The following is a 24,562-nucleotide window of genomic DNA, read 5'->3' as shown; positions in this document are numbered from 1 at the left end:
TCCATTTCGTTAATAATTGAATCCAACTCTGCCAACTTTGTGGAAGGCTTTCCGTTCGGTTCGAGTTTTCCTCTTACCTGAAACAAATTACCCAACCGCACAAACATTATCATCATCATAACTTTTCCGCAAACTTCTCGTTTTTGCATCGCATCCAACCAGAACGTGATTCTCACCTCGGCAAGACTTTGTGTATGTGTGCGTGCGTGTAGCTTCAACACATCGCAGTTAGTTACTTCACTCACCTGAAGCGCCTTAACGGTGGCAGCATGCTTCACACGATAAGCGGTAGCACATTAATTTCCGCACATCAATATCCGTGTGCAGGATTTACTATAGAGGGCGAAACGAGGTTTTTACGTTTACTGGCAAAAATTACAAATATTTTAAAGAATCTTTTCAACTTCGAATGTTTTTCATTAATGCAGTAGATTTAATAAACATAAATTACTGTTTAACTGTTTAAGCACAAAATTTCTTTGAAGAATGTTACGGAAATACAGCTTATCAGAAATTATAATCTTCTTATATACCTCAAAAACCTCCCCGGCGCGACTCCATACAAAGGCTGGCCAAGCAAAAAAAGTGTCATTAAATGCGACGAAAACTTGGTATTTACATAATTCTGGGGCGCTGAACACGAATTTGGCATCAATTTTTGGTTTGGGGCCGTCCATAAAGCACGAAATCCAATTTTTAATATTTTTTGGTCATTTTTTTTCTTTTTTCATAGAATTATATGATCTTTGACCACCAGCAGTGCCACCGGGCGTCCTCCCCATTGAAAAAATACGTGATTCATGGACGACCTCTCGATCTAAACAAATTTTGCCTAAATATATATATATATATATATATATATATATATATATATATATATATATATATATATATATATATATATATATATATATATATATATATATATATATATATATGTATATATATATATATATATATATATATATATATATATATATATATATATATATATATATATATATATATATATATATATATATATATATATATATATATATATATATATATATATATATAGATATATATATATATTTTTTTTTTTTTTTAATAAGCTTAAACAACATAAGTAATACAAACTAATTACAAATTGAAAGAATCATCATTAGCATCATCATCTTCCGCTGTGATCGCTTAAATCTCGTGTTGAATTGTTTCCAGAAAATTTGAAGTTCATTATACTTAACAGCAGGAAAAATGTCTTTCGCTGCAATTTTCATTTCTTCTATTAATTTTCGATGTTTCATTGTTTCATATATACGTTATCTTCCTAATCCGGTTTCTATGGTTGACAGAGGACATTTAAATACATGTATAACACCATGAATTGACAACTTACTAGACATTGAATTTAGTGGTGCCGCTGAAGTTGAAGGCGCCATAATAAAATTCAACGAATTTAAAAACCAAGACACTGGAAAGACACAACGTTCTAAATGAATACGAAAAGATGCGGAGGGCGACGACTGTTCTTTGTTTTTTTCTCATAAAGCAAAATGTGTGCTTTACTTTTGTATGCAAACGAGTGCGAAGCAAAAGCAATCTTCAAACGGGCTATTGTGAACCGGAGTTTGATGGTATGAATTTGCTGCTAGTATTTAACACTTCTATCAGTTCAGCGAATTTCATGATCATAAATTGAAAAGGGCTGAATGTTTTTAATATTGTTTTAAATTTGCAGAAAGTGATAAAGTTTGACATAATTAAAAGTTTCAAAAGATTTGTTTACTATTTTCTTATTTAACACTTATTTTATAACTTTTAATTGATAAATTTTGTAATTTTTGCCCGAATTTTTGTTAATTCTTACGGATTGAGTTCGATATCATAAATTTCCATTAATAGGGTATCATGGTTATGATTAAAATTAATCCTGGTTGAAATTTCAACCTCAAAAAAAAATGAAAAAAACTGCTATCGCTTTTTTCACGAAAGTGACAATTTGCGCAGTTTTGCGCAGCAGCGGACAGTATGCATTTGAAAGCTTATGTTTTTACCTAAATTTTGAATGTAGTCACAACCGTGGCAAACTGCGGCAACTAAACTTTTAAGCTACTTTTCTACAAAAAATCATGTTTTTTAAATTTTTTTCTAGTTTCAGGCCTATTATGACCAAGTTTTACAATATCTTATGAAGAGGGTTTGTTTTGCACAATATTTACAACAACTTTTTTTTTGACCTCAAAAAAATCCAAGCTATCATTGAAGCTACAGAGCGTTTCAAAGTAATGTACTTTTTTTTCAAAAAAGACATAAATCGTCAGTTTGCCAAGCTTTGAAAATTCATAAAAAAATCAGATTTAATGATATTGCGCCCAAATTTTGGATTTAGACACTTGAATTTTATAGTAATAAAGTAAAAATATTACGAAACAGCTAACGAAAAAAAATTTTTTTTGGCTGATGGCCAGCGATTCCCCACTGTGCGGCGCGCACATCTATGTGTACATCTCATACATGTAGGCCAAAAATGGTGATAGATTAGAAGTTGAATCAGTAAGTTTTACTGCGGGTTCCCCGAACTTGTTTGTTTTTACTATACCAAACGTCTAATTTGTTTTCTTTCTGCCCGATTGAGTTACACCGCGTGCGAAGTTGGATAATTTCGCATGCCGGCTGTTGGATTCAATAAAAAAATGAAAATGATTCAATTTATTTGTTTACTCTCCTTGTAGTGAGGAGAGGAAACGTGCAACAAATCACTCAATTTCTTTTCTTATAGCTGAAACTGTCTCAATGGCTGCTTCAACAATGTTTATGCGGTTTGTGTGTGCTTATGATTAGAATAAAATCATGAGTTTAATTTTACAAATCATTGAATACCTAAACAAAAATGTTGACAAAATAGCATTGAGTCAGAAATCCCACAGTGCAAAGAATGCTTCCCTTTCATACAATCAATCTTGTCTAGATTTTGAATTGGAAAGAAATTACTTTCTAAGTGACATTGATTAATTTGTTGACATAACCAACGGTACGGAAAGCCGCTTTCAACATTCCACCGATTTGGACATGTGCCTAAACTGTACGACGAACTGAGAATACCCGTTTGCCAACCTGCATGCGCCACGCCAGGATAGAGACGACATCTAACGAACTCCGGCTGGCGGGTGGTTGGTTGTTAATTTCACATTTCATTTGCTGTGTGGGATTCGATTACACCAAAAGTGTAGCATTCCCACCCAACTCACCGCGCCTAATCGAAGTGCCAAAGTGAAGAAAAAGAAAAAACAAGCGAATCGCTACTCACCCCATCCGGCTGAAAGCGTGACGCTGATGGAGTGCTGGGCGAGCAAAACTCCTGCAGCACATTCTGCAGCTTTTTCGTGGAGTCTGCAAAACAAAAGCAAACGAAAATGCGACTAAATAGATAAGCACATGTCTCACTTACTCAACCACCACCCGGGCGGGACACGAGAAAGGAAAAAGCAATCTAGTGCGAACTGCTAAGTCGAAATCTATTCTTGGACAGGAAAGAGGAGAAGCGGTTAAACTTGAAATAAAAAAGGGTTGTTTTGCTGGCTGATGAGAAAAGCGTTTTCGTGGTGCAAATGCGGTTGGATGGATGAATGGAAGGGGTAGTGACACAGTTTACCCGTTTGCGTTCAGTAACTTACACGATGCAAGATCCTGCAGCTGCTGAAATTCACTTGGCGATAGTTTTTCCCACTTGAAAACGTTAGCTGCCATCGTTGTGTACTCTGAAAGAAGGATAAAAACGTGAATGATAGATGACTGATTACTTAAGTTGGGGAGAAAAGTTTTATGTTTTGTATACAGGGAAATTTGGCAGACTGTCGCAAGGAATGACAAAACAGATTCTGCTTTGCTTCTAATGCTGGAGTTTGCAGATAAGTGATTACGATTACTCCTAGTTTTTGGTGATTTTCATGAAACATTTAATGTTGAGGTCATTATTACCGCGAATCTAAAAAAATCATGAGTCATAACTTTAGCAATATTATATCGAGAAAGTTTCTAAAAAATTGTTTTAGTAACATCACATTATGTTGATTGATGAACAATACAAAAAAATCCGAAACATGTTATCCATGATTTCTCTACTTTTTTGACCAATGAAATGAGATGATAAACAAAAGTGTCTAGAGAGAAGCTCTTATGTTCCCTTTGATGTTCGAATTTTATCAGAAATGTGTCATTGTAATTGTGTTCATAATCCGAGAAAAACATGTTGTGAATGACTTTAACGTTATGAAATCAATAATTTCGACGTAAAAGACAAGGAGCATCCTAAAGCTGTGGAAAAACTCGTGGAGCCAGGACTGGGGGTCACCCCAATATTTGTCACAAATATTGCGTTTCAGCCAAGCGATCAAGCAAAAAGGGTCACCGTATAAGAATCGACACAACCAAGTGATTATTTTGCACGACAACGCTTTTTCAGGAAATTTATAAAGACTACGCATTTCTGACTTGTATACTGCCGTTCCAAGCATAGTTGTCCCAGCGTGCATAAGGTTTGTGTGGAACATGGGCCAACTATGCTTGGAACGGCAGTATAGAGGCACCGAAATTCACAGGAATGGCTGAAAAACTGTAGCAAATTTATTTATTTAATTATTTATTTCGTCAAGCAAATGTAGACTACGGCTATAATAATACAATGTTTTCTTATATTCTATACATTATTTCCAGTAGTTAGTCGTTTTTTTATTTGATTTCTGCCCATGGTGATGTCGATATTTTCGCAGTGCTGATTATAGTCACGCATCATGCGATTTACTGGGCCATTTTTTGAGTAGTTAGTTCTGTGAGAGTTTTCCGAAAATATTTTACGATTTCTTAATTGACGACTGGGTGCATAAAAATTAAGTTGTGATGATAATTTAGTAGATTGCACGCGTTGAGAAATAATGTCATTGATAAAATAAAGCATTGAAAGTTCGCGGCGTTCTTTAAGTGCTTGTATGTCTATAAGCATGCAGCGTGCTTCATATGATGGTAAGGGAAATGCTGTCCAATTTAGCTTACGAAGCGCGTACAAAAGAAATTGTTTTTGGACAGATTCAATGCGTTCTTCATGTGTGACAATATATGGATTCCATACAATGCTACAATATTCCAGAATTGGTCGGACGTATGTAATATACAATAGTTTGGTTGTATATGGGTCTTGAAAATTGTGGCCGAAGCGTTTTATAAAGCCCAGCATACTATTTGCTTTGTTTATTATTGTGTTATCATGTTCTATGAATGTAAGTTTGGAGTCTAAGACTACGCCTAGGTCCCTTACGATTTTGCATTTTTCTACTTGTTGGTTTCCTAAGAAAATGTTTGTAGGTGGTGTTACTGTTTTTCTGCTGAAGGCTATTGAATTACATTTTTTAACGTTGAGTTGTGTTGCATATCACATTTTATTTCCAGTTTGAGCTCTTGGCTTAACCTGTGTTGACAACTGTTCAACAAAAACTATCACGAAAAATCACGAGAAGTAGGGGGTTGTAGGAATCGAGCAAAATCAGACCACGTGGTTTAGAACCCGGCCTCCTTTAGCGATTCCAGATAGATTTTGTTGACGTTAGCAATATGTAATCGAGCATTGTCGTGCAAAAGAATCACGTGCCGTGTTGTTACTTATATTGTGACCGTTTTTCCTTCATCGTTTGCTTGGTGTCACCTCCAATTGTGCGTCAACGTTTTTTTTTTTTTCATGGGACGCTCCTTATCTTCTGCGTCAAAAACACCATTTTCGTGAGTAGCGATAAAAGACCATTGAATGATGTGGGTAGACCAATAAATATGATCAAATTCAAAGTTTTACAGCTTACTACCTTAGTAGCAATATTGGTTTTATCAAAGTTTTATATGGCTCAATATAGCCAAAAAAGCGCTATAAAACCTCGATATTCCTAGTTTTGTTACTTGGATATTGCTTCTGATCTCCAAAACAGATGTTGTAAAATTCCATTTATTGACATCTTCATCAACGACATAACTTTCAACGGTCTACCAGATTTAGATTATTGTTTTCAACACCAAGATGTTGATTTTTTTATAACCAAAACTAGTTATTGAATCTAGCATAATATAAACTTCACCCAGAAGTGTTGCCAGATATAATATTTTTGTTATTAAATCTAAATTTAGAATTTTCGGCAACATTTTTATTTTAAGTTTGATAATTTTATCGTGTTTTTTGGAAAATTCCACGTAATAAACAACTATCACTCCGTGGTAATATGAATCAAATTTTTACGACACTAGTTATGAATTTCTCAATTTTACATCAAACAATCAGATTTATTGGAAAATATCTGTTGACTTTCTAACCCATACAACAACCCAACAAATGATATTCAGAACTTTTCTGCTTATCAAGACATCCAAATATATTTTGTCTTTTCGGCAGCAGTGTTACCTTTTTTTTATTCAAATATTTTAAAACAATGAAATTTTTCAATTAAAAATCTTGGGTATATCTAGCATCCTTTACATTTCTTCTATTTTTTTTTTCTTCATTGCACTTTCGTCGCTATTTTGTTTTATATTTTTTATCCTACGGTAATTTCAAATTGAAAATATTTTATTCCAATTTTCTCGTCATAATGGAATGAACAAGTATGAAAAGGATATAAAAAATCATACACGCAAAAGTTCAAGCTCTAATTAACTAATGTGTCCTCTCAAAACGCGCATTTAATGCTCTGAATTTGAACAACAAATGTTGCCAAAATAACATCGCCCAACGTATGACAGTGTGCATCTCATCGATGCGCGGGTGTCAATTGACCATCTGTTCTTTGTGTGAAAGGCGATGGTTGTTCTACATTTACGGGCGAAAGCCTACTACTAAGGAAACAAAATCAAAGGAAAGTGTTGACCGTTTACAAGCCCAGAGGTCTATTAATATGAGCGAACTATTAATATGAGCGTCACTGTACCGACCTCAACATTCAAACATTAAAAAAAAGTCAATATCCGGTTAGGCAACAAACAGCTGCTTGCAATATACTATTTGAGTTTTGGTCACCGTGTAAATCTATGTTTTGTGGTTGATTATTTTCGGTGATTACAACACAATTGTTTTCATAACGTTTCGACTTACTGCCGTTCAGCCATCATCAGATCTAAAATTTATTCCATCAAATTAATCCTACAATCATTCATTATAACATTTTTCTTCAACCTACACGATCAACTACTTTCGCTTGCCACCAGTGTGGTTTCTCTATTAACTCTTTTTTAAATTAAATTTTATCAATCATGTTCATGTGTTACCCCTGTGTTGGCTTTCTGTTGCCGCATTCGAGATCGCCCGAATTCTACACACTAAAAACTTTCCCTAGTAAATACAGAAGTGCGTCCGAAAGACCGCAGAATAACTATTCACTGGGTTCGTCGCTTCTAGGTTTGGTCTTTGCTAGGCGTACCAAAATTCACAGGAATGGTTAAAAAGCTGTAATTTTTCATTGTTTTTCAATTTGGCTCTAGGGCAAAACATGTTTTCACCAGTGTAATAGAAACTTCTTTTTGATTCTAATTTACTTGATTCGTGCCTTTAAATTTAGCTTGACATCAACTTAAACCAGATTCCTAAGATTGTCTCTGGTCTCCGTGCCTCTCCAAGCAACCTCGAAAATTAGTTAATTTCAGAAGCTCCGCTCATTTCTTTAAATAGTTTCCAGCGCCACCCAGTAAATACTTAATTCATGGCACGCAACTGAAATGAACAGTGGAAAAACTTTTGCCTACTCTACAAACCGGATCACGTTCACTTTCTTGGTCATTGCGGGCACATAAACGAATTCCTCATTCGGCTGGAAACGGACGTGATTGAACCGAGAACAAACACATTTTAGCTTAAGCCCCACAGCCAATCGAGAAAATTTTGACTCTGTGCTTGTGCCAAATTGGTAAAGGATACCATGCCGAGTGGGTTCCACTTGGCACTGAATTTACGCTCACCTGTCCTGCAGTTGGAGCAGAAGAATAGTTTTATGATGGAACATGTGCTGCTTCATCGTCACGTACTTGTCTAACTTTTACGTATCATTAGCAGGCAACAGCTGTTTTGGTCAACTTGATTGTGGTCATCACACTGTCAGTTTTTGTTCCAAGTAGAGATTCATAGCCTCTTTTTTCGGGTATGAATTACTGAAACGTTGATACTCGCAAATCGAGGGAAACGATTTCACGTCACGTAATTAAAATACACTAAGGTCGTTTTTACGCGGGGGATGCGTTCCAAATTTGTATGGGCCCGCGTAAAAAACGATTTTTTTGAGTTGCAAATATAACAAAGAAAGCCGTCCCAAAACGTTAAAACCTCGTTTGAATATGATAGTGGTCAATCTAGAGACCAAAATTCAATATTTTAAATTTTGAGTATTTACACCAAAAATTGTGAATTTTTTTGAAAACTGATATATGATCACTCGTGGCCTGAAACGGAAAACGTGATTGAAATGAGGTCGATATCTTGTACCGTTTTTGAGTAATGGAGGAAAGCAACCCGCGTAAAAAAAAACCGCGTAAAAAGCGACCTTACTGTATCAGAAAACATAGTCGCTTTTGTACTGTATCGTTACAGCTATTCTATGATTGAATTATTAGGAAACAAACGTGATCAAGCAATAATATGTGAATTTATTGATATTTCAATTAATCCAACCAATGATGAAACTATTCACGTTCTGCAAATAAGGGTTTAAAGTACGCAAAAAGTATAGTAGTTAGTTGTAAAAGTGATGAAAGCAAAATATCAAATAATAAGATCTCTAACCTCATTAGTGAAGCATGTGTTTTCTATCTTGTTGACTTTGCCTGTCATCTGTCGGTACGGATGACCGGGAATAAAGCGCCATTATGCTGGGAAGGGCTTCTCGTGCAAAAGCAAACGGAAATAATTTTTGGCCTTATTTCGCCCACATTATCCGGTTATTTGTCACTCGCCTAAGCATCTGGCGCAGTGAATGGTGGGCGGTTCATTTTCGAAGTCAATGCCCAATGCCGGCAACCAGACGACGACGGGACATCAAAACAAGGTCAAATTCGATTTAGCCATGCGAAATCACGTCGCAGACGAAAGATATCCAAACGATTTCCACTAAGGCTTTCTCATTGGCAGCGAAGCGGCACAAATATGATTTAAAATAAGCTTTGCCTAGAAGACATCGGAGGTACTGAATTTTACAGCTACATTCGCAAGTTCATTTTCAAATTCAACCACTTCCATTTGCTCCAGTTCTCAACTTTTGTTTAGCATACAATCGCAAGCAATAATCGACTGTTTGATCTGTAGCTATAAATACCTAGTCAAACTGAAGTCGCTCAAAAAGAGCTGAGATGCAAACCACCGTAACCGGAAAATAACCCACAAGTCGACCCATTTCGTTCAAAAGTTACAGAAATCCCATTACAGCGATATTGACTCAAGCATCCTTTCCTTTCAAAATTTGGCGGTATCCTCCTCCGGTTCCTGTATGTATGTACTCACCCATCTGTGCTCTTGTTTGATTTTACAACCCTAGTCTCACATTGTTCGGATTTCACGCTGAATTGTGAGGAAGGATGAAAATTTAATAAAGTGCTTTCATTGAGCGTTGGCGTATTATTGTTGTTGGATGGCTGCTGGCTGACTTGGCAGCGTGGTACAAAAGAAAGGTGTTTTTGTTTGGTACTCCGATACATACACGAATGAAAAATGGATGAACGGAACAAAGCCAGTAGCGAGTTTCGAATGATGTTTGCATACCGACAAACGAAAGTCGCGTACCCAGTTTAAGATCAAAATTAAATATTAACACCTTTTGCTGCACCTGGCGTGATTATTCACTGCGTTTCTTCGGAATGCTTGGCAGTTCATTGAAATTCGATCGAAAAGTTTATTCTATAAAAGCATGTGGATCTGTCGATTGGTTAAAATTTTATGTTCCTGCACTTAACGAAAAAGAAACGAGTTTTCCTAACATGCGGTGTTATTTGAATAATTTTCATTTATTTTCATTCTTTGATGAAGTTTTTGTCAAAGACCACATATCTCCAGAGCTTTTCCTTACAAAGTAATAGCACATTTAAGATTAAAATACATATGGTGTTCTCGTAGTTACTGGATAGTATACAATCACATGTTTTTGTCACGTATTGAAAATTTAAGAGCATTTGTACTTTGAAAATGTGTGCTAATGTTATAATTCATGGAGATTTTCGAAAAACCACGAAAAACATGGAAAACTACTGTAGCTCATGCTCTCCGTATTTCAATATTAGTGGATTGAGGTGAATGAAAATAATTGCAGCTTGTAGTACTTGAGCAAATCATTGAGAAAAAGTATTCTCCACTTGCCCCTTTTACCCAATACGTTCTTGAAGTTATCGAAAAATAACAGAAAAATATGCGAGTCATTCCTACAAACAATTGTTTCGTAGACACCATTAAAATAAGATAAAGACAAAATGCGCTAACTAAGGAATTAAGTTCTACTTTTTACCCCTTAGGAGCACAGTGCATGATGCGTCCCCATCGATTTTCTTAAAATGGATGCACATGGTCATTTGATTTGTTGGTGTAGTACCATTCCATACAACCATACAACATAGGGATTTGATCGACCTTTTATGATTTGGTTGAAACTTTTCACAGATGTTCCTATAGGCTGAAGATGTCGTTTTGTGCTACAGTTGTGACGGCAACCCCGTTCCTCCTGCCTCATCCAATAGGTCTACCGTTAATATTATTTGAAACAGTTATCAGAAAAGAAGCAGTTTTCTATCGGGGTATTAAATTATACGGTAAAAGCTAGCACACAGCCTTCTACTATGCGTTAAGGTTAAGACAAAAAAGTAAAAAATGGCAAATTTTTTGTGCAAAAAGTAGGTCAGTCAGTTCCACCAGTGTCGCAGGTGGCCTAGGTGAGTTCACAGATCGAGAGCAATAATTAATAGCCGCTCTTAGCTCTCTTAGTGATTAGAACTTTCGCTCTTAGAGAATGAAATGGCCATAACGGGGGACAACTAAAAATTTGGAATTTTTTGTTTTTGTCAAAACCACCTTCCACCTTGGAAGTACTTAAAGAAAAACTGATTCATGAAGATACATTCATTGTAAATTACTAAAAAATATTGAGCATTTGAGAAAGGTCCGCGAAACAAAAGCATTGTACGGTCTTCAAGTCAGCTTGTCGAATCCATCTTTTGATTTTACCGATCAACTGTTTACAATTCGTTAACCTCCAATTGTTTTTGCACCGAAGGAACTCAAAATCCCAAAGAAACCTTCGATTGGATGACACTGAGGTGGATTCGTTGGGTTGCGTATTTGTGGTACAAAGGGAATCGAGTGGTTGTTCAGAAACATTTGTGTTTTTTTGACGTACAGGTACCCGGATAACTGTCCCATAATGAAAAACCAACAAGTTGAGAAAACGGCGATTTAATATTTTCCGTAAATTTCCTGATTTCCAGCTATTACATCCAAAACCAATGATCAGAACAGTTTTATGGCACCACAAGTTTAACGTTGAGAACAAAAAAACATGGATGGAATTGGCTTTACGTTATATAACCTGAAAAAAAAAAACAATTTGGAACAAAACATGCGGGTACATTTCAAAAGTACTCGCATATTTTGTCCCATCCTATATAAATTCAACCAACAACCGGCAGTATCACCGGCAACGTAGATTGTACTACAGAAAAATAACATTAGTCTAGTCAATTGATTTACATACTTCTATATGCCTTAAATAATCCGATATACACTAATCTGGAGCAAAATTATATGTTCGCAGTTTGTACCACTATGCAGTGGGACTGTAATGCGGGTACTTTCAATATAGGACGAACACAACTTGGTATTTTTCCATGTTTTTCCATACAAAAGTATCAATTTTAGATTTTTTTCGGAAAATATGATAACAATTAAGTCGATTCCCGACGATAACTCAAAAGTGTCAAAATCAGTATGGGACAGTTCTGCGTGTACCGGCAGTACTGTGATGATATTTTCTCTGGCCAAAACTTTGTCGCGTGTTCTTCGAAAAATATCACAAGACCTAGTGGGTTTCAACGGAGGACTCCACACGATGGTGACAGCGGTGGGATACCTAAATGGAAAAAGTCAAGGTGCCCAATCAGAGGCAAGCAAAGAAAACGATCGAAGGCGTATTACTAAAAAAAAACCTGATGAAAAAACATAATGAATAATGACAATACTAGCGACATTAATTAGAAGAAAAAAGTTTTTTTAAAAAGGAAAAGACCTGTAGAAATATGAGTTTTTTTAAGACAATATAAAAAGCAAGTTAAAACGTGGGGAAAATATACAGACGACATTGCTAATAACAGGCAGATGCAAGAAAAATAGCCGATGGTCCACGTTTAAAAAAGGAGTGCTCTATAGGAAATGAAAAATATTTCTACAGCCAAAAAAGTTTGTTTGATAGTGTCTCCGGCGAAATTATAGATAACAACTTTGTCCCTCCAAAAAAAATATGCCCCTCGAAAAATAAATTGAAAATATATAGCCCTCGAAAAATAAATTTAAAAAAATCGAACCGGTTGCATTGTTTTTATATAAAAAATAGATTTTTTAAAAATAAGCTTTTTCAGGTAGTTAATTTTTATTATAACTTTTTTTCACAACAAAAAAATATTTTTTTTAGAGTGTATAATTTTTTCGGGAAGATAAAATTGTAGATAATAATTTTGTCTTTCTGAAAAAATTATACACTCTAAAAAAATATTTTTGCCGAAGACCTCATACCGAACAAACAGTTTTAGCACTAAAAATATTTGTAATCATCAATACCCTCCCAAAATAGCATTTTTCAATAGCTTCTCAAAAATGAGTCGTGTTCCAAAAAATTAAACAAATGGCATCTTTTGCCTATAGAAACGTCTATGCAAAGTTTCAGCAAAATCAAAATGACAATTCCAAAAAAAAAATTAAAACTGGGATATTTTTTGTGGAACTGCTCGGAGGTCTTTTTGCCTGGGAAAACTGGTGCCGAGAACATTTTTTAAAACAGGCCTCACCCTATTGCACAGTTGGTCATGAATACTGACTCAATAATTATAATTATCTAACGAAACCTCTGGCAATCATGAAACTCTTTGCCAAAGTCATTTACAAGGTACTCACAAAGTTCGAATACAACCTTCCATCGTTGTGCAGGTGCGCACCATGTGCATTCTGTGTACTGGTATTGTTCTCAGCTTTAGCCTAGAAATGAGTATAGGCTAACCGACGAGCATAGTGACTTGCTGGCTTTTGTTTTTTGTTTACCGCGCACGTAACGTAACGTACCGTGCAGTAAGGACTTCGAGTTTCAGGTGAAAACTCTTTGTCTTACAACAGCCACACAATGTCCAACATGCACAGCTGTGGGCACCGTCGTTGGCCAGCACTTCCCCGTCCCGCATAAACATTCCACGGTTCCAGAGCGCCGCGTCGGTGCTGGTTTGGGCCCGTGTTCAGGCGTGGGAAGCTCTAACTGGTGTTTATCGCGAAAAAACGTGAAAATAACACCGCGTGCTATGAGGTCGATTATTATTATTATTATTAGTTTATTTAACCATCTAACATAAAGTTTTAATGAATATGGATGAATCACAATCGTCAACGTCATAATGTAAAACAAGCAAATCTTGCTACTCAACTGGAGAAACAACTGGAACGCTCACCAAATTCGAATAAATCTTCAGCAGAAGTAAATGCACGTATCATCGAAGACATAGGGGAATTAAATCCAAACGCTGTGCGATGAAACCATGTTTGGAGAAGAGTAGAAGTCCTAAAAGCACGAGATGGAACACGAAAATCAAGTAAAGACAGTCTACTTCATTGTTTATAAGCTTAGCGATAAATGTTGCCTGCTGAATCTTCCGTCGTCGAGCTAGGGTGTCAAGATTGATAAGCTTGCACCGATCACCGTATGGAGTGGAGACAAATTCTGTGGGTCACGCCATGGCAGATTTCTTAAAGCAATTTGAACAAATCTCTTTTGAACTCTTTCAATTCGTAAACTCCAGGTCAGTTGATGTGGAAGCCAAACTAGTGAAGCATTCTCCAAGATGGATCGCAGAGCTTAGCAATACGGATCATTAAAATTTTTGGCTGTTTTGATTATAAACCCCAGCTGACGATTAGCCTTAGCAATGACGGCCGATCGATGACCACACGGGTAGAAATAAAATCTCGAAAATGGGCAAAATGACTCATGATTTCATGATTTGGATGTATTTTCATGGTATGAATATACACCATGAGTAAAGACTCATGGAATCATGAGCCAATTGTTCGTAACGAACCCCGTGCGTTACTGCTTTGCTGACATCATGAGCAATTTGGATTGAAACCATGATTTATGGATTAAATTTGACTTTGGCTACTGGAACCATGCTTTTGATTTATGAAATCATGAGTTGCGAGTCAGGACATATAGCATTTGACTCCGGGAATCGGGCGTTCGATTTATGAATTCTTGCTTTGGCTACGGGGAATCGGGTGTTCGATTTATGAATTCTTGCTTTGGCTACTGGAACCATGATTTTGATTTATGAAATCATGAGGTGCGAGTCGGGACATATAGCATTTGACTCATGAAATCGGGTGTTCGATTTATAAAACCTCTCTTTGATTTAGAAAAAACCATGAATTGAACTCATGATTGATTGGGCTAGTTAAAAAATAAGTCTTTTTTCTTACAATTGTCCCCCAATGTTTCAAAAATAATATGGAAATAGTTTTTGTACGCGAGTAACCATTACTTTTTATAGAAAAACTTGTGTTAGTTTTCTTACAAAAGACACTAGCGCTATGATTATAAAACAAATTTTTCTTTTATTTTGTCCCTGTGATAATTGAACTAAAATTTATTTATTCTTTTCTGAAGGGTCACAGGCGAAATTATTCCACTTGTGAAACGAAATTATTTTTTCCATTAAGTAGTCACGGTGGTAATTTGAAGTACAAATGGTATGTTGTCTTAGAATAGTCACTAAGTCATTAAAAGGTACATTTAAATTTTTCTGATAACTTCAGGGTGACCTTCATAGGAATAATTTCCCCTGTTAGTCACTGTAACTTCTGTGAGAGAATATTTGTCAAAAGTTTTGTTCAATAAAATTTGTGACCTTTTGAAAAAACTTATATGTTATTAACATTGTCGCAGTGATTTTCACTTTTCTTTTTTCGACTCTAAGCAAAGTCATGCTATTTTTTAATTTTAATTTAAGGAGTAAATGTAGTAATGAAGATAGAAAATTAAACTAACTGAAAATGTGATTGTAAAAACTACGAAAAAATATAGTTCAGCAGGTGGGACTCGAACCCACAACTTCCAATCTCCGGTCAGATGTGTTCCCGTTACACCACCGCAGAACGTTAAAGACGTAGTTCTAGAATCGAGTTTTGTATCGCTTATCCAATTCTCGCACTTCGTACATTTACTCAGTAGAGACTATTATTTATAGCTGGCTATTGTTTCAACACCCTCAGTGGAAGTTGGAATGACTTCTCAGTGTGAGAGATAGAAACGTGCCAGTAAGTTGCCATCTCTACCAGCAGCAACATCGACTTGCGTCACAAACATTTTTACTTTTCTTTTTTCGACTCTAAGCAAAGTCATGCTATTTTTTAATTTTAATTTAAGGAGTAAATGTAGTAATGAAGATAGAAAATTAAACTAACTGAAAATGTGATTGTAGAAACTACGAAAAATATAGTTCAGCAGGTGGGACTCGAACCTGCTGAACTATATTTTTCGTAGTTTCTACAATCACATTTTCAGTTAGTTTAATTTTCTATCTTCATTACTACATTTACTCCTTAAATTAAAATTAAAAAATAGCATGACTTTGCTTAGAGTCGAAAAAAGAAGAGTAAAAATGTTTGTGACGCAAGTCGATGTTGCTGCTGGTAGAGATGGCAACTTACTGGCACGTTTCTATCTCTCACACTGAGAAGTCATTCCAACTTCCACTGAGGGTGTTGAAACAATAGCCAGCTATAAATAATAGTCTCTACTGAGTAAATGTACGAAGTGCGAGAATTGGATAAGCGATACAAAACTCGATTCTAGAACTACGTCTTTAACGTTCTGCGGTGGTGTAACGGGAACACATCTGACCGGAGATTGGAAGTTGTGGGTTCGAGTCCCACCTGCTGAACTATATTTTTCGTAGTTTCTACAATCACATTTTCAGTTAGTTTAATTTTCTATCTTCATTACTACATTTACTCCTTAAATTAAAGCAGTGATTTTCGTAATCATCTCTTCTAGTTTAAATGAATATCAGAAAAAGTGAACATCGGGCTTCAATCAACAAATGTTACTTTTTAGTCACCGTGACTTTTGTAAAGAATATGTCAAATAATGTTATAAATATGTGATCTTTTCAAAAATTTCGCGGAATTTTAGTAACTATCCTTTTTAATAAAGTAGCTTCGAAAAGATTAGTTGAGATTAATAAGGTCACATATTTCTTGAAACTAACGTTCGATTAGTCTCAAAAGAGTCCCCGTATTAATTGACGTTTATTTAAGAATAAAGAAATGATTCATAACCGTTATTGAGTGGAATTCATCTTTTTTACGAAAGTCACCAAGAATTGGTGACGAGCACCTAAAGTTTGTTGGCTCACTAAAATAGAGGCAATGCTTGACGAAAGTAGTACATATATTATAAAATTAAACCATAATATGATGTAGAAGTTTTCCTTGATAATTTTCATATATTTTATAACAAAATTACAATAAGAGTAATCCATTGCATTTGAAAATAGCTTTTGGCATTCATCGCAAATTCAACTTGTTTTATGTTATTGCTAATATGTACACGTTCAATCATTTCTAAATTTTATCGGCGAAATAAAAGAAATTAAATAGCAATGTTCGGGAGTTGGTCACGAACAGTATATTTTATTTTAGAACTTTGTCACGAAAAATATTCATGAATGTGTTGATAAAAATACAACTCACGATGACAACTTAAAACAAAATTAGAAACGTTTCTGGTTTCTCCTATAAATATGACACAGTTGAAAACATGTAAATGCAGAAAATTGTATAAGGCTCTAAGCCCCGCCATTTCGACGCTTTTCCAGCATTCCTGACCATTTACAGAACATATTCCTAATACGAATTTTAACCTTCTCTTTAAGGTCACCAACATGTCATTTGTGCGGACTGGGTGTACATTGAATTTATGAAACTTCACTTTGGTTCATTATATCTTAATGTCATGATTTATCGATCAAGAAACTTAAAATATGATTCATGTGATCTAGCGTTCCACGAATGAAATTAGACATTATAATTGAATTCGTGTTTTGGTTTATGAAGTCAGTAATTTATTTCATGAAACTACAATAAAAATTCATTAAACTTAGGATAAAGTTCATAAACTTTGAATTGGATTCATCACTCTGATAAGTTGGAATTTGATTCAGGATTATGAATTATTGAAATCATAATTTTTCAACTTAAAACTAAAAATCGTAAAAGATCAGATTTTGTTCACGGTCTTAGATGCCAAACCGTTACGGGTTTGAGGATTTGCGTTTGTAGTAACGAGTTCGACAGTCAGTATTATTTATGATTTGCACGGCAAAACAAAGTAAAACATAAATTAATAAGTTTTCTTTGGCAGCTTTTCTGCAGCGGTATTATGCAAAAACCTGCCAAAGACGTTCGATACCCTGATCAATTTATAATAACATTTCAACCATTTTTTATCGTTTTTCCTAACGGATTTTATTTTTTCTGAAAAAAGTACTGTAAAGCTTAATCGATGACATTAGAGAACACAAAATGTTTCTCATCTATTTTTTTTAATGTCATTTGCATAGCATTGCATTTACACTTTGCATAGATGTTTTTATGGGCTGAAGATGTCATATTGTGCTATTGTTATTTTTTGTTCTTGGTCACGAATAATTTGGCGGCATCCATAAATTACGTAATACCTATAGGAGAGAGGGGGGATATATTTTTTGGCATTACGATTTGTTATATAGGGTAGGGGAAGGTAAGATCAGCGTTACGTAACAAAAAATCCATGGGGAGACTTTCCAAATATGAGCGTTTTTATTTGGCTTATTCTTCTACAGCGTTACGTAATTATTATGGAGGGGTAGGTTTTGGCGTTACTTTTCGTTAAATATGGGAGGGTGGGGGTCCAAAAATTGGGTTTTTAGCGTTACGTAATTTATGGATGTTGCTAAGGCAATCGACGAGACAGGTGCGGTCAGCTGATTTCAGTTAGTTTTCAACTTTTGACAGCCTTAGGTATGTTTGAACGGTCGCAACTTGGATGCAACCCAGATCGAAAAGCACGAAAAACAAACGATCGGTTGCTCCAATATGGTTAGTGACAATCCTTTACCTAATAATAAAATATCACTTTAGATTTTTTTTCGGCATTGAAAGATTTTGTGTTTGGTTGTGTTTTGGTTTTGCAACTTGAAAAAACAATTACAAACGTACAAGCAGTGAAACGTCATCCGTGGATTGCCTTATGGATGGTTAAAAAATATTTTTAGAGACAGAACGGTTTGTTTAATCGGTGTGACTTTTTCAGAAAAGTTGCAGATAACAGTTTTATCTTACCGATAAAAGTATACACACAAAAAAATATTTTGCTACACAAAACAAGGGAAACAACTTGTTCTAAAGTTTTTTTTTTAACTACAGATGGTTTATGGTTGTATGCTCCAGTGTTGCTAAACTCGCTCTAAACAAGCATGCGATACTCCAAGTAGTGTTCTCACCGCTACCGAAATCACACACACAATGGAGTACCTCCACCATTCGAACTGTCTCTCGTTCTTTCACACTTCCTTCATTTCACACCACCGAGTGTTGACGCTTGCGAGTTTTCTTCGCTCCCGAAACCATGGACACACACACTCCTTTTTACGGTCTTATTCGCGTGCGCTCCCCTACTCGCGAGCACGATCAGCCAAAAATAATTGCTTCAAGACGCATCGGAATGGCGTGGCGTGATGCAGCGGATCAATTGTAGTTAGGTAAACTGTGTAAATGTAGTGAAAGCTGTTCCTATCAGATGCTTAAATGTTTATAAGTTGTCGTCAAAATGTCGCCTCAAATTCTCTCAGAAAGCAATGTGTTGAAAATCATGGACATCCTGAATAGTATAACTAATGTTTGACGTTGATGGTTGCTCTAAACTGGGCTTCTTCGCATTATTGTGGAAAACATCGACAGGGTCTACTTATAAAAAAGTTGGTCACTCAGTTATTTGTTCCTTGGTGCACATTTAAATTTCGAACTCGTACTGAGACATGAAGATCATATCGAATTTACAATCGTCTATATCAAGGCACACCAACATTTTGATTAAGGTGTAATGTATGAACGACAAAATTTTAACTCTTCAATTGACTATTTTGTTCATCCTTAAAAGGACAATTAGTTTTTTAATTCAATTTAGGATACGATGCTGATCCCATCTCTGTGCTATTCCAGACATTAAAAGATGTTTTCGGACTAAACATTTGACGACAGACAGATTTTGATTGCCAACACCCCCGTTTGTGTGTTTCCAAAATACGGCAGTTTTTCACTGGAGGAATTGTCGCTACCGCACATAAGCAGCTTTTTACTAGAAAAGGTAATACCGTTACACTTACCGCTGACGCTGCTACTACTACCGCTACTGGTACCCGCTATCGCTGCTGCCCGCTGCTACATAGTTAGCACCCATCCTTCACTAGTAAACTGATTGCTTTTTTAAAGACTTTTTAATAAACTTTGTTTTATTTCTTGTTATTTAAACACTTTTCAATAAAAATTTTAAATAATAGGGTAGCGAAAGGCTTCGGCAGGTTTTCTGCAGCAATCTTAACCACTGCCGACGCCGTTCGCTACCTACAATAGTTCAAATAATCAAATTCCGTTTTTATATTTTCATTTTCACTCCAATGTAGCCGATCTTCCTGAGAAAAGTAGTTCTACGTAAAAAAAAACAAGTTTTTACTATGCTCAACTTCAGTGATGTGTCAAGATAGTTTACAGTTCCAAATTTCCGCTAGCGAAATTTGTCAGAAAACCTAGTTGGAAAACACGCAGGTATTTCACCAATCTGCAGTTTACAGTTCATGCGAATTCAACCACCACCTAACTGATTGGGAAGCGGGGGTGATAGATGCAACCGAAAGATCATTCAAATCGATCGAGTTACTGCCGCGGCTTGCGGAATTACGTACACACACAGCTGTTTAAATTGAACAGCATTCGTTGGCACAGCCGGCACATTATTTAGTTTTTCGGCAAAATAGGCACGAATTCTTCTACCGCCTAATTTATCTTTACAGGCGGGACAAATAAATAAGCATTGCCTTCCCTGCCCATAATCGCATAATTGTAACATTTGCAAAATTGGTTGTTCGAGAAAATGACACTTTTATATTTTGACCTTAAATGCATTGTTCCCAATAATTCTTGCAAATAGACACTTCAAATAAACTTACTATCATGAAGAAAGCACTACTTTACACTATGTATACATTGAACATTACTTTTTAAGGCAAATTGAAAAAATTTTCGCAATCATACTTTTATTCCGTCACTTTCAAGGTACTTTTGAAATATATCACAAGGGAAATGAAGTTTTTCTTGTATTCAACAAGCATGAGCTGAACATCAGAAACGGATCACCGGTGGTTGGTTACTGGATCAGAATAACTTCCGAGTTCCAAACGATGCAGATGTGGATTTGGATGGAAGCTTTTTTAACAAAAAAGTTGAAAAAGCTAAGTAGTGTGACAATTATGCGGTTATTTACGCAATGTGACAAAACAACTTGGTATTTTTACGACTTTTTTCAAACAAACATAAATATATCTTTTCAGATGTAAAAAGTACATACTATTTTAAGCGTTTTCCAATAAAAAGCACGAAATCCATAAAATGTCGAATGTTACAATTATGCGATTACAGGCAGTCCCTTGTGCGAACAAATCCTTGTGGGCACGACCGTTAATTTCACAACATTGCTAACCGATGTGACAAAAGGCATCGCAGAAACCGCGGGGCACTGGTTTCAAATCATTAATAGGCACATGACACTCGCCGCACAGCTTCTTATCCAGCAATTCTAGCAGTAATCGTATGTTCTCTGCCACAATTGTGTCAGTTTCAACCGCACTTGATAATACTGTGTTGAGTAAATTTATGCAACCGGACACTCGTCTTATGTTTTATCAACACGTTCACTCGCGAAAACCTTTTTTTGCACATGAAATACGCTTGTCCACCTACGGTATTAATCACGGTTTCTAAACTTGCAATCACTGAATATACCGGCGCACAGTTTGACAGATATGTGTTACGTTTTTAGCAGTCATGAGTCGTATTCATAAAAACGCTCTGAGTAGCTCATGATATTCAAAGTCCAACCCATGGTATCATGAGTCATAACTCATGATTCTATGAGTCCATGCGACAGCGATGTGTTACGCTTATAATAGCCATGAGTCACATTCTTGAAAACGCTTTTTATAGCTCATGATATTCGGGGTTGACATCATGATATCATGAGTCATAGGTCATGATTCTGTCGGAAAACAACATTCATGATTTCATGACCTGAAAGGTCATGAAAACGGGAAAATATTTTTACCCGTGCAGCAAAGGAGAGTTTCTTATCCATTGTCACATTCATCTCTTGAACCCTCTTGAACATGACTCCATCGATATGGTAGTTGAACATTATAGGCTGCGAGTTCCGATAAAATGTTATTACAGAGCATTTAGGGATACTGACAATCAGCTTATTACGATGGCACCATTCTACAAACGTATCCAGTAACTGCTGCAAACGGTGACAATCTTCTTTGCGCTCCACGGCGAAATATAGTTTTAGGTCATCCGCATATATAAGCGTACATCTATCACCAAGCAAAATACTAACATCATTTAAAAATATTGTAAAAGCAGCGGTCTCAAGTTACTTCCTTGAGGTACACCACTCAAGTTAACAAACGGAGTTGAGCTGCATGCCCCCAATTTCACCCGAAGTGATCGATCACACAGGTATGAACTAAGCCATGCAACTAAGCTGTCAGAGGCACCAAGCAAATTTGTCTTAAATCTAACTGACATGGACTTTATAACTAGAACAGCAGTAGAATTTTTATTGCACGCCAGTAGATTTTATCCAACACTTATGAAATAATTACCTGAAAATTATGTGACGACCCTAAAGAGATTTGAGATAGTAACTGGGGTCGATTTACTGCCTCTGGATATCATCCTGGTTTCGGAAGTACGCATATTGGGTGGTAAGGCTTTTTTTCAGAAAATTTCAGCCACCATATTGAACTCAAATTGGCATCTGAGTTTAATTTCTGACCTCTATGCATCATCTCGATTACAGAAATACCGTGACGACCCTAAAGAGAGGGTATTTCTGTAATCGAGATGATGCATAGAGGTCAGAAATTAAACTCAGATGCCAATTTGAGTTCAATATGGTGGCTGAAATTTTCTGAAAAAAAGCTTAAAATGGTCAAATACCACCCAATATGCGTACTTCCGAAACCAGGATGATATCCAGAGGCAGTAAATCGACCCCAGTTACTATCTCAAATCTCTTGGGTAATATTTGCTCATTTTTTAGCCGTTTTCCTGAGACCGGAAGTTACGACTGTGGATTTCGAAATTACCTGTGGGCATCAGCCTGATTTCGGGAGTACATACTCATATTAAGTAGTATTTGGTCATTTTTGACTGTTTTTCAGGCACCAGAAGTCACCATTTTGAACTTGAAAATGGAGTCTAGAGATGATTCCCTGTTTCTGAGTTCCGGAAATATTCCTATTGGTTGATATTTCAACATTTTGGCCGTTGTCCAGAGGCCGCAAGTCACTATCTTGAATTTTAAAATGGAGTCTGGGCTTTTTTTTCGACCTCTGGATATCAACCCGGTTCCGAGAATATCCGTATTGGATGGTATTTGGCCTTGTTTTCACCTCGTATCGGTCAAAATTCGCGTTTAAAACCTGGCTCTTTGTTTTTCAATAGTGCTAGCTAATTTTCCAGTTGATTGCTGCAAGAATGGAGGAAATCGGTTAAACATAGACTGAGTTATTAACGGTTGACAGTGGAAAATTTCCATTCCGCTCCCGATGTTTTCGGACCTTTTTTCAATTTTTACCCTTATTCCAGAATGCCAGTCCAAGTCCAAGTCCAAGTCCAAGTCCAAGTCCAAGTCCAAGTCCAAGTCCAAGTCCAAGTCCAAGTCCAAGTCCAAGTCCAAGTCCAAGTCCAAGTCCAAGTCCAAGTCCAAGTCCAAGTCCAAGTCCAAGTCCAAGTCCAAGTCCAAGTCCAAGTCCAAGTCCAAGTCCAAGTCCAAGTCCAAGTCCAAGTCCAAGTCCAAGTCCAAGTCCAAGTCCAAGTCCAAGTCCAAGTCCAAGTCCAAGTCCAAGTCCAAGGCCAAGTCTAAGTCCAAGTCCAAGTCCAAGTCCAAGTCCAAGTCCAAGTCCAAGTCCAAGTCCAAGTCCAAGTCCAAGTCCAAGTCCAAGTCCAAGTCCAAGTCCAAGTCCAAGTCCAAGTCCAAGTCCAAGTCCAAGTCCAAGTCCAAGTCCAAGTCCAAGTCCAAGTCCAAGTCCAAGTCCAAGTCCAAGTCCAAGTCCAAGTCCAAGTCCAAGTCCAAGTCCCAGTCCAAGTCCAAGTCCAAGTCCAGGTCCAGGTCCAGGTTCAGGTCCAAGTCCAAGTCCAAGTCCAAGTCCAAGTCCAAGTCCAAGTCCAAGTTCGAATTCAAGTTCAAGGTCGAATTCAAGTCCAAGTTTAACTCCAAATCCAAGTGGATATTCTCAATTGTACATTGCGTTATTGTAAAAACGTATTGGATTGTACATAATATAAAAAACCTAAAGCGTCCTATAGTGTTATGTTTTGAACTTGACCTTGAATGTTTCGGTTCCAGCTTTGATACCTAATCAAAAGTACTTGTTAACCCAATTATAACAATTTTTTTATTTTCACCGCTAAACAAAGAATTGAAAAAGTTACTGACATATATTTTTCTGGTTACCTTTACTAACGTGGGTTCCCAGTTCTAGGTTGATTCTCCTCGAAATAACTAATTGGTATTTATTCCGTAATAAACTTTCAAATAACCACTCGTGAATCAGCACAGGTTATCTCCGCCAGAGGAATAATTGGCCCTACCACCACTACTGCGAGGAAACATTTCGAACGGATGCCATTTCCGCCCAATGCAGTGAGAGAACTTTATGCTGATAGAATGGAACGGGAACCATTATTCCTCGAACCAACCTGTTCAAGCCGTTGCCCCGTATACCTAGTTGGAATCTAATTTGCGACGCCGTATAATTGGCTAGATAATGGACGGCTTCATTATTATAATGCGATTATAGCTGTTGCTCGCATTATTGTGTCCGGTTATTACTGCTAGATTCATAAATAATGTTAAATTGGATTTCACAGTACTGGCTTTGGTTAGAAGGTAACTGCAAACCTAAATGACGAACCCCTCGGGAGTCAACCCGAAGGCTGCTTCAATTTACAATGGTA

The 24,562-nt window shown here is 36.4% G+C and overlaps 1 protein-coding gene across 3 annotated transcripts in view; it reads right to left on the bottom strand.

The window, feature by feature from the left end:
• Positions 1 to 24,562, bottom strand: part of LOC129726161 (diacylglycerol kinase 1) — a 247,884-nt gene that overhangs the window by 117,477 nt on the left and 105,845 nt on the right. For all 3 annotated transcript variants that reach the window (XR_008728257.1, XM_055682855.1, XM_055682856.1), the window contains exons 4-5: positions 3,657 to 3,740; positions 3,290 to 3,372 (exon numbers count right to left, since the gene is read on the bottom strand). Coding sequence is in view for 2 of the 3 variants with exons in the window: in XM_055682855.1 (XP_055538830.1) it covers positions 3,290 to 3,372; positions 3,657 to 3,729 (156 nt within the window). In the remaining variant the exon portion in view is untranslated. The remainder of the gene's footprint in view (positions 1 to 3,289; positions 3,373 to 3,656; positions 3,741 to 24,562) is intronic.

The sequence above is a fragment of the Wyeomyia smithii genome, chromosome 2, assembly GCF_029784165.1.
Source record: "Wyeomyia smithii strain HCP4-BCI-WySm-NY-G18 chromosome 2, ASM2978416v1, whole genome shotgun sequence".
Taxonomy (NCBI): domain Eukaryota; kingdom Metazoa; phylum Arthropoda; class Insecta; order Diptera; family Culicidae; genus Wyeomyia; species Wyeomyia smithii.
Note: the sequence above shows the minus strand (reverse complement) of the source record. Positions and strands in the feature narration are given on the sequence as shown.